Source organism: Patagioenas fasciata, chromosome 2 (assembly GCF_037038585.1).
Source record: "Patagioenas fasciata isolate bPatFas1 chromosome 2, bPatFas1.hap1, whole genome shotgun sequence".
Taxonomy (NCBI): domain Eukaryota; kingdom Metazoa; phylum Chordata; class Aves; order Columbiformes; family Columbidae; genus Patagioenas; species Patagioenas fasciata.
The window spans coordinates 111,350,247-111,364,631 of NC_092521.1; the positions used below are offsets into that span (position 1 = coordinate 111,350,247).

General features: G+C 54.2%; 2 protein-coding genes across 2 annotated transcripts; both read right to left on the reverse strand.

Moving 5' to 3' along the window:
- Window positions 1-1,168: 1,168 nt before the first annotated feature.
- Window positions 1,169-3,597, reverse strand: LOC139827236 (uncharacterized). Its single transcript, XM_071804730.1, has 4 exons — window positions 2,556-3,597; window positions 2,351-2,445; window positions 2,095-2,219; window positions 1,169-1,893 (listed from the first exon to the last, which is right to left on the reverse strand). The coding sequence occupies exons 1-4, from the start codon at window positions 3,204-3,206 to the stop codon at window positions 1,874-1,876; spliced, it is 891 nt and encodes a 296-aa protein (XP_071660831.1). The 5' UTR covers window positions 3,207-3,597; the 3' UTR covers window positions 1,169-1,873.
- A 7,534-nt stretch (window positions 3,598-11,131) lies between these two features.
- LOC136098785 (uncharacterized) lies at window positions 11,132-13,560 on the reverse strand. Its single transcript, XM_065832469.2, has 4 exons — window positions 12,519-13,560; window positions 12,314-12,408; window positions 12,058-12,182; window positions 11,132-11,856 (listed from the first exon to the last, which is right to left on the reverse strand). Exons 1-4 carry the CDS (start codon window positions 13,167-13,169, stop codon window positions 11,837-11,839), a joined length of 891 nt encoding a protein of 296 aa, XP_065688541.1. The 5' UTR covers window positions 13,170-13,560; the 3' UTR covers window positions 11,132-11,836.
- Between the last annotated feature and the right edge of the window lie 825 nt (window positions 13,561-14,385).

The window sequence follows — 14,385 nt, forward strand, 5'->3', positions numbered from 1 at the left end:
CGCTAGCGGCAGACCCCCTTCTGGTGGAGTCAAGTCAGTAGCCCCCTTAGGTAGGTGCCCATTTACAGCAATATGGGGAATCTGGCCATGCGGAGGCTTCCCTCGCCAGTTGCTGGCCCCCATGTTACAGGCCCACGTTACAGTAAAACAAAAGCATACCTTATCCGCTTAATTCAAAAAGTCGTTGTCTGCCCCCGCGGTGACCAGCCGGAGTGGAACGGAGCCCCTGTGAAATAAAAGGTGCGGGACACGTCTGGGAGGTCCGTTTCTCTCAGGCGGTCCGCACAGCCGGGCAGAGCTTGTCCCTTCGTGGTCGCCAAAATTGATATGTGGAAACAACTTTACAGCCTATAAAGTCATAAAACTTTACAACGTGCAAGCCTATAAAGCGGGTACGTTTATCTGATATCGGGCGCAAGGGGGATCGTTCCACCATTCATGCGCACCTTCTAACACTATGAGGTGTGTTTAAATACAGCAAGGTGTTAGGTATTCATAATGACCCCAGGAACGCCTATACTTATTCATAACCTTTCCCCGCTTCTTATTAAAATGAGTCCCAGGTCATAATTTCCAAAGCCTCCTCCTAGACAGCTCCCTGTTGCGCCTGCGCGGTGCCATCTGGTGGTCTTGAGGAGGGGTCTTTGGATGAAGGCTCCTTCAGCTTCGTCACAGTGAACTTTTTACCTTTGGCTCATTATGTTGAATTGACTGGGACCCAAGCGGCCAAGTCAATTGAAACCAGGCTGGCGCCCCCTTTTGCTCTAAGTCTTTGTTACCTCGTCTCCTCAAGTTTACAGCTGGGTGCAGTAAAACTTCTTATCTTGGCATTCGAGGGGGTTCTGTTTTTCTTAGCATGAGTCTACATAAAGCTCTAAACTAAGCACTTATTGTGTGCCTAAGCCTTAAAGTGGTAGTTCATTAGTAGGCACCCATTATATGTTTAGTTAACCCTTAAAATGGTAGTTCCCTCTATCATGTCCCCTCCCCCCCATCCCCTGTCTCTCACCCCTTCTCCCCCCCTCTTCCCCCCACCCCCTTCCCCTCTCCCCGCTCTGTCCCCCCTCCCCGTCCTATCCCTCTCTCTTCACTTCCCCTCCCTCCTTCTCCCTCTCTCCCCCCTCCCTCCTCTTTTCCCTAAAAAAGACTTTCAAGGACACAAAACACAATGGATACAAAGTGTTCCTTTTTATTTTATTATAGGTTCTTGAAGGTTGGTTAGTTGCTTGCTGTTGTTGTAGGTTGCTTTAGGTGAGTTGTTCTATGCTGGTTTGGGTGTGCTGTTCTAGCTAAGTTTAGGACCACCTCGTGGAGCAGCAGGCACCCAGCCCAAATGGCCCAAAGAAGCCATGGCAAGGGGCCGTGCTCAGCGCTGCAGAGGAAGGCAAAAAACCCCCGGAGACCCTTGCTGTCCCACCTGGGGGAAAAAAAAGCCTTCCTCCCCCCAGCTGCAGGGCACGAGAGGCCATCTTCCTGGTGCTTGAGCAGCAGGCAGGATCCGAGCCAAAAGGGCCCAGAGGAGCTCTGCAAAGTGGTCATGCTCAATGCTGCAGAGGAAGGCAAAAAACCCCCGGGGACCAGTGCCAATCTGCCCCGGGGGAAAAAATTCCTTCCTGACCCCAGTGCTGGCGATCGGCTGTTCCCTGAGCATGTGAGCCAGACCTGGCTCCTTGTCCCACAGGCTGCTCACGCCTCCCAGGACCTGCCCAAGCCCTATCTTATCCTATCCTATCCTCTCCTACCCTACCCTAGGCTATCCTACCTTGCGCTGGAGCCATCTCCTGGACTTGGGAGAGTGCCCAAAGGCCTCCGACCTAACGGACCTTGGCGGGGGGCAAGAACGCTTCGGAAAATCCTGCTTCCAGCTGTCCTGTCAAGAATTCATGACCAAACCTGGGCAGAGAAAACAAAATGCCAGAGATGAAACTTACTGCACGTAACAAGAGGACACAACAGAGATGACGGAGGAAAACAGCAAGAGGGGAAGGAGAGGAGGAGCAGAGAACACAGAAGGAAACGAGACCCTTGAATCTCACCCAATCAGAGGAGTAAGAGAAGGCTTCCAAAAGACCAGGCTCTGAATACAAAGCATACCTCGTAAGGTTTTGTCTCCAAACTTTTCCTCTTTTGAAGGCAAGCTGCAGATCCCACGCTGTCCTTTGGTCTCCGACGCGGCGTCCTTCGGTCCCCGGCGGTCTCTGGCGCTCTCCAGCGGGCTTCTGTGCACACACACACGCACATATCTGGTTTTTATTTTCTATATCTACACATTTCTATTAACTCTAGAGTCTGTATACACGTCTACAGGGAGAAGGAGAAAAAGTCTGAATTATTTGTGCCATGTGCAAACCTTTTCCCTTGAAGGCAAGCTCCAGCTCCAGCGCTGCCCTTGGGTGTCCTGGCCGTCTGTGGGGGCTCCTGAGGACTCCTCCCGGTGCTCTGGGGCTGCCGACCAGAAGATGGCAGCGACTCTCCTCGCCTCTTCCCCAGGCCCCAGGGCAGAGGAGATGCCCCGGCATGAGGGCCGGGGCTGCGGGCTGGGAAGCCGGGCTCACCTGCGGCTCCAGAGCGGCTGCTGCTCCGGCCCGGCCCATCCCGTCCCGTCCCATGCCCCGGAGGCGGCTAGTGGCGGCTGCGGGGGCGGCGCCGCTTGTGCCCAGGCGCCTGCTTGGGGGCTCTGGGAGAGCCCCCGGCCGTCCTGCGGCGCTTCGGGCACCACGGCGCTGGGGGCAGCCCGCCCACGCTGCTCTTGTGCCCCAGCAGCCCTGCCTGAGGCGGGTCCACGTCCATCGGCTCCGCCTCCTCCCGAGGCGGGTCGATGTCCATGGGCTGCTCCTCCTCCTCCCGGGGTGGGTCAACCTCCATCGGCTCCTCCTCTCGCCTGGGGGCGGTGCTGCTGCTCCCGGCAGGCTGCCGCCGTTTCTTGGGCGGCGGAGCCATGGGCCGGGGGGTCCGTGAGCCTCCTCTTCTTTCTTCTGCTCGCTGCGGCCTCTTCTCTCCGAGCGCTGGCGCGGCTGGCACGGCTCTGCTCCAACTGCCACAACAGAGGCTCGCGGCGTCCCCAGCGAACGCTGCGGTGGCCGGCATGGCGGCCCACAGGGCCACGAGGGCCCCGTCGCGGGGCCATTTTGCTCTGCAGTGCTGTCAATGCTTATACTTGGTTTGCCTCGCCTCGCCTCGCCTCGCCTCAGGTGGAACCAACTCATTTGCCTTTTGTCTAAAGGAAAGACCGACAGCCGCACATCTTTTGACAGTATCTTTGACCAGCACGACAAACCTGGCACTTGTATTGCACAATTATCCTGTGCTAAGGGATTCTGCTGTTTCTTTAGTGCTGTACGATGAAGAATGCAAAAGGTGTTTGAAGAGACAGTGCTCGTTCCCGCGTTTACCGGCACACGGGGCGGGGCCGAGGAGCGACGGCTCTGCCATCCGCTCGTCAGGGCTGCTGGCTCGGTCTTTGCGGGAGGCGGTAGCGATTGGTCGGCTCTGTGTCCAGCATGGCGGCCAAGGCGAGCAGCAGCCCCTCTCAGCTGCTGCTGCCGCTCGGTAAGCGGCGCCGCGACGCTTCCGCGCTCTCCCGGTGCCCGGGCGGGGCTGCGCTGGGGCCCGGCCTGTGCCCGGCGGGCGGGCGGGCGGGCGGGCGGGGAGGGAGGCCGAGGCCGCTTGCGGGCACGCGTGGGTGGCGCGGTCGGCGCCGCCGCTTGGCGGGCAGCTGGAGCGGGGGGAGCGGGTGTGCCCGCCGGGTCCGGCGGTGTCGGCCGGTGCGGGAAAATCCCGTCGAAGATGTTACAGGCTTGTGAGTATTATTTCTGCTTGTTGTTGCTGTTTAAGTTTGTGTTTCCTGAGGGAAAACTTGCTGTAAGGTCTGTAAGCAAAACGTGCTTGTTTTTTTGGAATGAATGTTTGCCAGCTGAGTAGTTTCTGCCTTGGACTGAATCCTTGGGGGTGATCTGTTCGGGGCAGCCCTGTCATAGAGTAGCAGTTGCGTGACTGATCCTTGTCATCGGGTTCCTAACTGGTAGCCTTTATTTGGCGTGGGTTGTTGTGTTGAACTTCTCCATAGTTCGTTTGCTTTTCCATTTCCTGAAGGTCTAGGCAAAGATTAAACAAATGAGTGGACTTAAAGAGAAGTATTTGTTATTTGGCCATGCCATGTTGCTATTTGAAACCTGTTTTGATTCTTGGTGATATTCAAGAAGTTGCCGCGACTCAGAGGGCAAATCTTGATGTGCTGAGCAGAAGAGTGCAATGGATCTTTTTGGTTGCCAGGTAGCTTTCCTGACCCATGTGGCCAGTTGATCGAGATTCCACTGCACGCCTGAGAGAGTGAGAAAGATCCCCTCCCTCCTTAAAGAATGACCGTGATGCTAATGGGATGAAATACGCTTGTTGATCAGCCTGGATGTCAGTCAAGCTCTGTCCCATCTCTGCCCCCCTTCCTCGACAGGTCCCATCTGTGGGCAGAGCGGTCAGAATGTCCCTGGCTCTCAGACCAGAGCAATTACAAACATTAGTTCTGTGCTGGGGTGTTAGCTCTTGTTCTCAACCTAATTCCAAAGAATGACTGTGCGAGCTGTGAAAAAGAAAGGTTTCTAACCGCGTGAAGAAAATCAGTTCGCTTTCGGCGAAAAGAGCACAATTTCTTTCAGGTATGGAGCCCTCAGGGCTCTGTCAGGGCTTTCTTTTCTCCTCTGCCTTCCCTTCCCTTCCCTTCCCTTCCCTTCCCTTCCCTTCCCTTCCCTTCCCTTCCCTTCCCTTCCCTTCCCTTCCACCTTCCCTCTCCCTTCCTTCACTCTTCCCTAAAAACCACTTCCCAGGACACAAAACGCAATGGATACAAGTGTTTCTATTTGATTTTGTTTTATTTTCTTTTTTAATTTACTTCCTTTGATGTTATTTCATGTCATTTCTGTTTCTCACTCTGTTTCAGAGCCAGTGCTCACAATCCTTAACACAAGCCCACGTGTAGCCAGGAGCAGGCTGATGCGTTCTTCAGTTTAGCTTGAACAAACAGCCCTTGCAGGCTGGCAAAGGCAAGTCCCAGAGCTGCAGAGAGCAGCAGCAGGAATAGAGGCCAAGCTTTCCCTGGTTGTTGAAGAGGGAGAACCTTGAGAATGAGGCGCGGGCCTGACCATGCACAAAAGAAGAGGTATGTGGTACTGTGGGATCTTTTCCGAAGCATCACATGTAGCGATGACAAGCAGACGTTTTGCCTTCCACAGCTTGTTTTGCTGCTGTGCTTCTCGGGCAGGGATGCACGAGAAGCGCTCTGGTCCCTGCCAGGCGCTGGTGTTGCCCGCAGGGAGAGCTGCCGAGTGGCAGCTGCGAATCCTTCCTGTTCCTGACAGGACACCAGTGGCTGCTCCAAAGCACTGGGTCCCCATGCAACATCTCTGCATCCTGTTGCCTACATCTGCCTTCTTTGTCTGTAACTTGTTTGGGTTTTGCCTGTTTCTTTCTACCTTGTTTGTTTTTTTGTTGTGGTGGTGGTGGTGGTGGTGTTTCTCTTGTTGCTGTTGTTCTGGTTTTGTTGGGGCTTTTGAAGTTTGTTTCGTTTGGTTGGTTTAGGTCAGTTTCTATGAGTTGGTTTTGGTAGGCTTTTTGAGAGTGGTTGTTCGAAGGTGGTTGTTTGACGCTGTATTACGTTGTTGGTAGGTTGTGTGTTCGTAGGTCACTGAAGGCGGGTTGTTTTAGGTTAAGGTTTGTTAAGTTTGGTTTAGGTTGGCGGTCTTAGCTGCTTGTTTCAGGTTTGATGGTTTAGCTTGGTTTGGGTTGGTTAGTTTAGGTGGGCGGGTTCAGGTTGTTTGATGTGATTTTCTTAGCGCTGCTCTGTGTGGTTTAGCTTAGGAGGTTTCTTTTTCTTGGTTTTGCTGGGTTCTTTGGTTGGTGCTGTTTTCTGAGGATTCTTTAGCACTGGTTGTGTTAGTTTGGTTTAGGTTTCTGGTTTTAGTAGCTTGGTTCAGTTTGTTGCGGTCGTTTGAGGTTGGTTTGAGGCAGGTTCTTTGAGGGTGGTTGTGAGAGGCTGGTTGTTGAAGGCTGGTGGGTTGAGGTTGCTTGATGCAGGTGATTTTTGGTTGAAGTTGTCTTCCGTCGGTTGTTGTAGGTGGTGTATCTGAAGCCGTTTTCATGGAGGCTGTTTTCTTTAGTTTGGTTGAGGTTTGTTTAGATGATTTTAAGTTGGGGGTGGGTTGGTTATTTGAGGTTGTTTCTTTTCAGTAAGCAGTTTAGGTGGGTTGGTGGGTGTCTGTGTTTTTAGGTAGGTTGGTTTAGGCAGGTTTGGTTTACATTGTTTAGGTCGCTTGAAGGGTTTCTGTTAAGGTTGGTTCAGGTTGTTTGGTTTAGGTTGGTTTAGTTATTTCCTGGTAGGTTGTTTAGGGCAGTGTTATGCACGGTGCATGTTTTGAAGATGGGTTCCTTCAGGCTGGGGTGGCTTAGATTGGTTGTTGAGGGTGCTTTAGGTGGTTTGGTTAGATGTACATTGTGTTTTGTTGGTTTTAGGTTGTGTCTGGATGCTTTGGATGTGACTGCAATCTCGCTGGGACATGTGTCCCCCCACTAATCACCAGGCTCGATTGGGCTGTTTCTGCTGTCTCGGCAGATGTCCCCTTCCTCCTTCCCTGCTCCACGTGTTTCCCTGCCTTGCTCAAAGAGGATGACGTTCCCCGCTAGAGGCGAACCATTGCTAGGTCAAGGGTATACGGTAGCTGCGCTGTGCTTGAGAACCTCCCTCCAAACAAGCTCAGGGTCCGTTAGGAGGAGAACCTGGGGTAGCCAAGCTTCCAAGACTGCAGGCACATCCAAGTGAGACACTGCCTGGGGTAGGGTGGCTGGTGGTTGGGTTTTTGTTGTTGAGGTTTTTTAGGGTGTTTTAGCTTTGTTGTTGAAGTTGAGTTGATCTAGATTGGTTTTTAGCTTGGTCATTGTAGGCTGGTTTCAGTGGTTCTATTTAGCTTTGGGTTGTTTGCTTTAGGTCATTTTGGTCAGGTTATGTCATTGGGTTTCGTATTTTTGAGGCTGGTTTAGATCGGTCGCTTTAGGTAGTTTTATCCTTTATTAGATTGGTTTTAAGTTGTTTGAGATTGTTTAATGGTTATTTTAGGTTAAGATTGGTTGGTTTCAGTTTGTTTAGCTTGTTTGGTTCTAGGTTGCTTAAGGTTGGTTGAGAAATGCCGGTTTATGTAGTTTTAGATTGTTTTAGGTAGGATATTTTTAGATCATTTGGTTTAGGTAGGTTTGTTTTAGGGTGTTTAGGTTGGTTTATTTTGTTTGGTTTAGGTAATTTGTTGTAGATTGTTTAAGATTCTGTTTAGGTTGTTGGTGGCTGATTGAAGTTTTTTAAGGCAGACTGGTTTAGCTTCTTTAAGGTTGGTTTAGGTGAGCTGTTCTATGCTGGTTTGGGTAGGCTGTTCTAGCTAAGTTTAGGGCCAGCTCGTGGAGCAGCAGGCACCCAGCCCAAATGGCGCAAAGAAGCCGTGGCAAGGGGCCGTGCTCAGCGCTGCAGAGGAAGGCAAAAAACCCCCGGAGACGCTTGCTGTCCCACCTGGGGGAAAAAAAAAGCCTTCCTCCCCCCAGCTGCAGGGCACGAGAGGCCATCTCCCTGGTGCTTGAGCAGCAGGCAGGATCCGAGCCAAAAGGGCCCAGAGGAGCTCTGCAAAGTGGTCATGCTCAATGCTGCAGAGGAAGGCAAAAAACCCCCGGGGACCAGTGCCAATCTGCCCCGGGGGAAAAAATTCCTTCCTGACCCCAGTGCTGGCGATCGGCTGTTCCCTGAGCATGTGAGCCAGACCTGGCTCCTTGTCCCACAGGCTGCTCACGCCTGCCAGGACCTGCCCAAGCCCTATCCCATCCTATCCTATCCCATCCTATCCTATCCCATCCTATCCTATCCCATCCTATCCTATCCCATCCCATCCCATCCTTTCCTCCCTTGAGCTGGAGTCATCTCCCGGACTCCCGAGAGTGCTCAAATGCCCCTGACCTGATGGACCTTGGCGGGGACTAGAATGCTTCCTGTGCCTGGTGGGACACCAGTGGTTGTCCCAAAGCACTGCAATCCCTTGCAACCCCTTTACATCCTAGTTCTTACGGCTCCTGAGCCTGGCTCCACAGGGGATGAAGATGGTGAGCTCTGCAGTGCTCCTCCCGAAGGAATTCCCTTGGTCTTGCCACTGCTATCCAGCTGAAAAGGATTTCCAGCCATCAGATAAGCTTGGCAGGTGGCCCTGGCAGTCCGTGTGCCATTCCTTCCCAATGCAGCAAGTGACTTGTGCTGCCCAACGCAGCAAGTGGCGTGCTGCTACGCTGTCATTTATGGTGACGCTGTCTGCTCGGGAAGAAGTCCTGAATGGTTTTGTGCTGTTTACCGTCTCTTTCCCTGGACTTGATAGCTCTTTTCCTGCTTTGGCTTTCATCCTTGATATCGTCCTTGAAGAGCTCTGCAGTGCTCCTCAAGAAGAAATTCCCTTTGTCTTGCCACTGCTACCCAGCTGAAAAGGATTTCCATCCATGAGCTGAGGTTTGAAGGTGGCCCTGGCAGCAGATTGTCTTACAGTGGAGAACCTCCAGCAGCCTCACGCAAGCTCTTCCTCCCTCAGCCCCTGCCCTGTGATGCCACCAGCTCCTCAAGTGCTTCCTCCGGGATGTGTTGGGGCTGCCCCCGGGCCAGCTCTGGCAGTGGACACGGGACCCGGCTGCTCCTTTTGATCCTGCCCAGGGCATTGTGAGCTCTGCGTTGCCGGGTGCTGGCATTGTGACGTGGGGGTGACAGAGCCCCACGTGTGCAGCCCCGCCCGCCCCCAATCCGCCCAGCACCCTATGGAGGAAGCCTTTGGGGTGCTGGCCCCAGATCAGTCCCTGAGCTGAAGAGGCCCAGGAGGCTGTCCCTGCCCTTGGTGTGCATTCGCTGGGCAGAGCTGCTGGGTGTCCCTGAGGCCTCCTCTGCCGCTCGGCTCCCCAGAACAAACCTCCTGCTGTTTCTCTTCTCTCAGGCAGAAACCAGCCCTGCAGCCTCGAGGCCACCCTAGTATAGCCATCTCCTCTCTGCCCCACATAAAATGCCCACTGGGTCCCACAGCAAGGAAGACCAGGGACTCAATCCAGCTGGACACAAACCCTTTCCTGAGGCATAAAGAGAGTGATTTTGAGAGCTGCAGAGAGCAGCAGCAGGAATAGAGGCCAAGCTTTCCCTGGTTCGTAAGAGGGAGAACCTTGAGAATCAGGCGCAGGACTGACCATGCCCAAAAGAAGAAGAAGAAGTAGAAGATGATGATGACGGGTGTGGTACCGTGGGATGTTTTCCAGAGCTACGTGACACGTAGCGACAACGAGCGGACTTTTTGCCTTCCACAGCTTGTTTTGCTGCTGTGCTTCTTGGGCAGGGATGCACGAGAAGCGCTTTGGTCCCTGCCAGGCGCTTGTGTTGCCCGCAGGGAGAGGTGCCGAGTGGCAGCTGCGGATGTTGCAGCCGGGCTGGAGCCCTTCCAAGCAGGGGCTGTTTTGGTGGAGGGAGGTTTTTGGTTTTGGTAGCTTGGTTGAGGTTGTTGAGGTGGTTGGAGGTGGTTTGTTTGAGGCAGGTTCTTCTTTGAGGGTGGTTGTGGGAGGCTGGGTTGTTGAAGGCTGGTGGGTTTAGGTAGCTTGATGTAGGTGATACTTGGTTGAAGTTGTTTTCCCTTGGTTGTTTTAGGTGGGGTATGTGAAGTTGTTTTCATTGAGGTTGTTTCCAGTATTTTGTTTGAGGTTGGTGTAGGTGGTTTGGTTGAGGTTGTTGAGATGGTTTGAGGTTGGGTGGCTTAGGTTGGTTCTGTTATAAAGCTTCAGTTGCCATGGGGACTCGAACCCATGACTGGAGAGTCTGTTTACCCTTCTCCCACTTGCATGCAGTCATTAGCGGGTCCATCCTGGCTCCAGTGACCGGGACGCAACAGAAGGCTCACTCAGGGTTACTCGATCTACCCCCAAGATCGCTAGCGGCAGACCCCCTTCTGGTGGAGTCAAGTCAGTAGCCCCCTTAGGTAGGTGCCCATTTACAGCAATATGGGGAATCTGGCCATGCGGAGGCTTCCCTCGCCAGTTGCTGGCCCCCATGTTACAGGCCCACGTTACAGTAAAACAAAAGCATACCTTATCCGCTTAATTCAAAAAGTCGTTGTCTGCCCCCGCGGTGACCAGCCGGAGTGGAACGGAGCCCCTCTGAAATAAAAGGTGTGGGACACGTCTGGGAGGTCCGTTTCTCTCAGGCGGTCCGCACAGCCGGGCAGAGCTTGTCCCTTCGTGGTCGCCAAAATTGATATGTGGAAACAACTTTACAGCCTATAAAGTCATAAAACTTTACAACGTGCAAGCCTATAAAGCGGGTACGTTTATCTGATATCGGGCGCAAGGGGGATCGTTCCACCATTCATGCGCACCTTCTAACACTATGAGGTGTGTTTAAATACAGCAAGGTGTTAGGTATTCATAATGACCCCAGGAACGCCTATACTTATTCATAACCTTTCCCCGCTTCTTATTAAAATGAGTCCCAGGTCATAATTTCCAAAGCCTCCTCCTAGACAGCTCCCTGTTGCGCCTGCGCGGTGCCATCTGGTGGTCTTGAGGAGGGGTCTTTGGATGAAGGCTCCTTCAGCTTCGTCACAGTGAACTTTTTACCTTTGGCTCATTATGTTGAATTGACTGGGACCCAAGCGGCCAAGTCAATTGAAACCAGGCTGGCGCCCCCTTTTGCTCTAAGTCTTTGTTACCTCGTCTCCTCAAGTTTACAGCTGGGTGCAGTAAAACTTCTTATCTTGGCATTCGAGGGGGTTCTGTTTTTCTTAGCATGAGTCTACATAAAGCTCTAAACTAAGCACTTATTGTGTGCCTAAGCCTTAAAGTGGTAGTTCATTAGTAGGCACCCATTATATGTTTAGTTAACCCTTAAAATGGTAGTTCCCTCTATCATGTCCCCTCCCCCCCATCCCCTGTCTCTCACCCCTTCTCCCCCCCTCTTCCCCCCACCCCCTTCCCCTCTCCCCGCTCTGTCCCCCCTCCCCGTCCTATCCCTCTCTCTTCACTTCCCCTCCCTCCTTCTCCCTCTCTCCCCCCTCCCTCCTCTTTTCCCTAAAAAAGACTTTCAAGGACACAAAACACAATGGATACAAAGTGTTCCTTTTTATTTTATTATAGGTTCTTGAAGGTTGGTTAGTTGCTTGCTGTTGTTGTAGGTTGCTTTAGGTGAGTTGTTCTATGCTGGTTTGGGTGTGCTGTTCTAGCTAAGTTTAGGACCACCTCGTGGAGCAGCAGGCACCCAGCCCAAATGGCCCAAAGAAGCCATGGCAAGGGGCCGTGCTCAGCGCTGCAGAGGAAGGCAAAAAACCCCCGGAGACCCTTGCTGTCCCACCTGGGGGAAAAAAAAGCCTTCCTCCCCCCAGCTGCAGGGCACGAGAGGCCATCTTCCTGGTGCTTGAGCAGCAGGCAGGATCCGAGCCAAAAGGGCCCAGAGGAGCTCTGCAAAGTGGTCATGCTCAATGCTGCAGAGGAAGGCAAAAAACCCCCGGGGACCAGTGCCAATCTGCCCCGGGGGAAAAAATTCCTTCCTGACCCCAGTGCTGGCGATCGGCTGTTCCCTGAGCATGTGAGCCAGACCTGGCTCCTTGTCCCACAGGCTGCTCACGCCTCCCAGGACCTGCCCAAGCCCTATCTTATCCTATCCTATCCTCTCCTACCCTACCCTAGGCTATCCTACCTTGCGCTGGAGCCATCTCCTGGACTTGGGAGAGTGCCCAAAGGCCTCCGACCTAACGGACCTTGGCGGGGGGCAAGAACGCTTCGGAAAATCCTGCTTCCAGCTGTCCTGTCAAGAATTCATGACCAAACCTGGGCAGAGAAAACAAAATGCCAGAGATGAAACTTACTGCACGTAACAAGAGGACACAACAGAGATGACGGAGGAAAACAGCAAGAGGGGAAGGAGAGGAGGAGCAGAGAACACAGAAGGAAACGAGACCCTTGAATCTCACCCAATCAGAGGAGTAAGAGAAGGCTTCCAAAAGACCAGGCTCTGAATACAAAGCATACCTCGTAAGGTTTTGTCTCCAAACTTTTCCTCTTTTGAAGGCAAGCTGCAGATCCCACGCTGTCCTTTGGTCTCCGACGCGGCGTCCTTCGGTCCCCGGCGGTCTCTGGCGCTCTCCAGCGGGCTTCTGTGCACACACACACGCACATATCTGGTTTTTATTTTCTATATCTACACATTTCTATTAACTCTAGAGTCTGTATACACGTCTACAGGGAGAAGGAGAAAAAGTCTGAATTATTTGTGCCATGTGCAAACCTTTTCCCTTGAAGGCAAGCTCCAGCTCCAGCGCTGCCCTTGGGTGTCCTGGCCGTCTGTGGGGGCTCCTGAGGACTCCTCCCGGTGCTCTGGGGCTGCCGACCAGAAGATGGCAGCGACTCTCCTCGCCTCTTCCCCAGGCCCCAGGGCAGAGGAGATGCCCCGGCATGAGGGCCGGGGCTGCGGGCTGGGAAGCCGGGCTCACCTGCGGCTCCAGAGCGGCTGCTGCTCCGGCCCGGCCCATCCCGTCCCGTCCCATGCCCCGGAGGCGGCTAGTGGCGGCTGCGGGGGCGGCGCCGCTTGTGCCCAGGCGCCTGCTTGGGGGCTCTGGGAGAGCCCCCGGCCGTCCTGCGGTGCTTCGGGCACCACGGCGCTGGGGGCAGCCCGCCCACGCTGCTCTTGTGCCCCAGCAGCCCTGCCTGAGGCGGGTCCACGTCCATCGGCTCCGCCTCCTCCCGAGGCGGGTCGATGTCCATGGGCTGCTCCTCCTCCTCCCGGGGTGGGTCAACCTCCATCGGCTCCTCCTCTCGCCTGGGGGCGGTGCTGCTGCTCCCGGCAGGCTGCCGCCGTTTCTTGGGCGGCGGAGCCATGGGCCGGGGGGTCCGTGAGCCTCCTCTTCTTTCTTCTGCTCGCTGCGGCCTCTTCTCTCCGAGCGCTGGCGCGGCTGCCACGGCTCTGCTCCAACTGCCACAACAGAGGCTCGCGGCGTCCCCAGCGAACGCTGCGGTGGCCGGCATGGCGGCCCACAGGGCCACGAGGGCCCCGTCGCGGGGCCATTTTGCTCTGCAGTGCTGTCAATGCTTATACTTGGTTTGCCTCGCCTCGCCTCGCCTCGCCTCAGGTGGAACCAACTCATTTGCCTTTTGTCTAAAGGAAAGACCGACAGCCGCACATCTTTTGACAGTATCTTTGACCAGCACGACAAACCTGGCACTTGTATTGCACAATTATCCTGTGCTAAGGGATTCTGCTGTTTCTTTAGTGCTGTACGATGAAGAATGCAAAAGGTGTTTGAAGAGACAGTGCTCGTTCCCGCGTTTACCGGCACACGGGGCGGGGCCGAGGAGCGACGGCTCTGCCATCCGCTCGTCAGGGCTGCTGGCTCGGTCTTTGCGGGAGGCGGTAGCGATTGGTCGGCTCTGTGTCCAGCATGGCGGCCAAGGCGAGCAGCAGCCCCTCTCAGCTGCTGCTGCCGCTCGGTAAGCGGCGCCGCGACGCTTCCGCGCTCTCCCGGTGCCCGGGCGGGGCTGCGCTGGGGCCCGGCCTGTGCCCGGCGGGCGGGCGGGCGGGGAGGGAGGCCGAGGCCGCTTGCGGGCACGCGTGGGTGGCGCGGTCGGCGCCGCCGCTTGGCGGGCAGCTGGAGCGGGGGGAGCGGGTGTGCCCGCCGGGTCCGGCGGTGTCGGCCGGTGCGGGAAAATCCCGTCGAAGATGTTACAGGCTTGTGAGTATTATTTCTGCTTGTTGTTGCTGTTTAAGTTTGTATTTCCTGAGGGAAAACTTGCTGTAAGGTCTGTAAGCAAAACGTGCTTGTTTTTTTGGAATGAATGTTTGCCAGCTGAGTAGTTTCTGCCTTGGACTGAATCCTTGGGGGTGATCTGTTCGGGGCAGCCCTGTCATAGAGTAGCAGTTGCGTGACTGATCCTTGTCATCGGGTTCCTAACTGGTAGCCTTTATTTGGCGTGGGTTGTTGTGTTGAACTTCTCCGTAGTTCGTTTGCTTTTCCATTTCCTGAAGGTCTAGGCAAAGATTAAACAAATGAGTGGACTTAAAGAGAAGTATTTGTTATTTGGCCATGCCATGTTGCTATTTGAAACCTGTTTTGATTCTTGGTGATATTCAAGAAGTTGCCGCGACTCAGAGGGCAAATCTTGATGTGCTGAGCAGAAGAGTGCAATGGATCTTTTTGGTTGCCAGGTAGCTTTCCTGACCCATGTGGCCAGTTGATCGAGATTCCACTGCACGCCTGAGAGAGTGAGAAAGATCCCCTCCCTCCTTAAAGAATGACCGTGATGCTAATGGGATGAAATACGCTTGTTGATCAGCCTGGATGTCGGTCAAGCTCTGTCCCATCT

What these genes read in the sequence shown, in the direction of transcription:
- LOC139827236 (XM_071804730.1), bottom strand. Translation starts at nt 3,206, where the DNA reads ATGAGTTGGTTCCACCTGAGGCGAGGCGAGGCGAGGCGAGGCAAACCA. An exon ending in GCTTGCCTTCAAGGGAAAAG is followed by an intron (nt 2,220 to 2,350) that starts GTTTGCACATGG and finishes GTGTGTGCACAG; the next exon opens with AAGCCCGCTGGAGAGCGCCA. An exon ending in TGGAGACAAAACCTTACGAG is followed by an intron (nt 1,894 to 2,094) that starts GTATGCTTTGTA and finishes TTCTCTGCCCAG; the next exon opens with GTTTGGTCATGAATTCTTGA.
- LOC136098785 (XM_065832469.2), bottom strand. Translation starts at nt 13,169, where the DNA reads ATGAGTTGGTTCCACCTGAGGCGAGGCGAGGCGAGGCGAGGCAAACCA. An exon ending in CAGCCGCTCTGGAGCCGCAG is followed by an intron (nt 12,409 to 12,518) that starts GTGAGCCCGGCT and finishes TCTGGTCGGCAG; the next exon opens with CCCCAGAGCACCGGGAGGAG. An exon ending in GCTTGCCTTCAAGGGAAAAG is followed by an intron (nt 12,183 to 12,313) that starts GTTTGCACATGG and finishes GTGTGTGCACAG; the next exon opens with AAGCCCGCTGGAGAGCGCCA.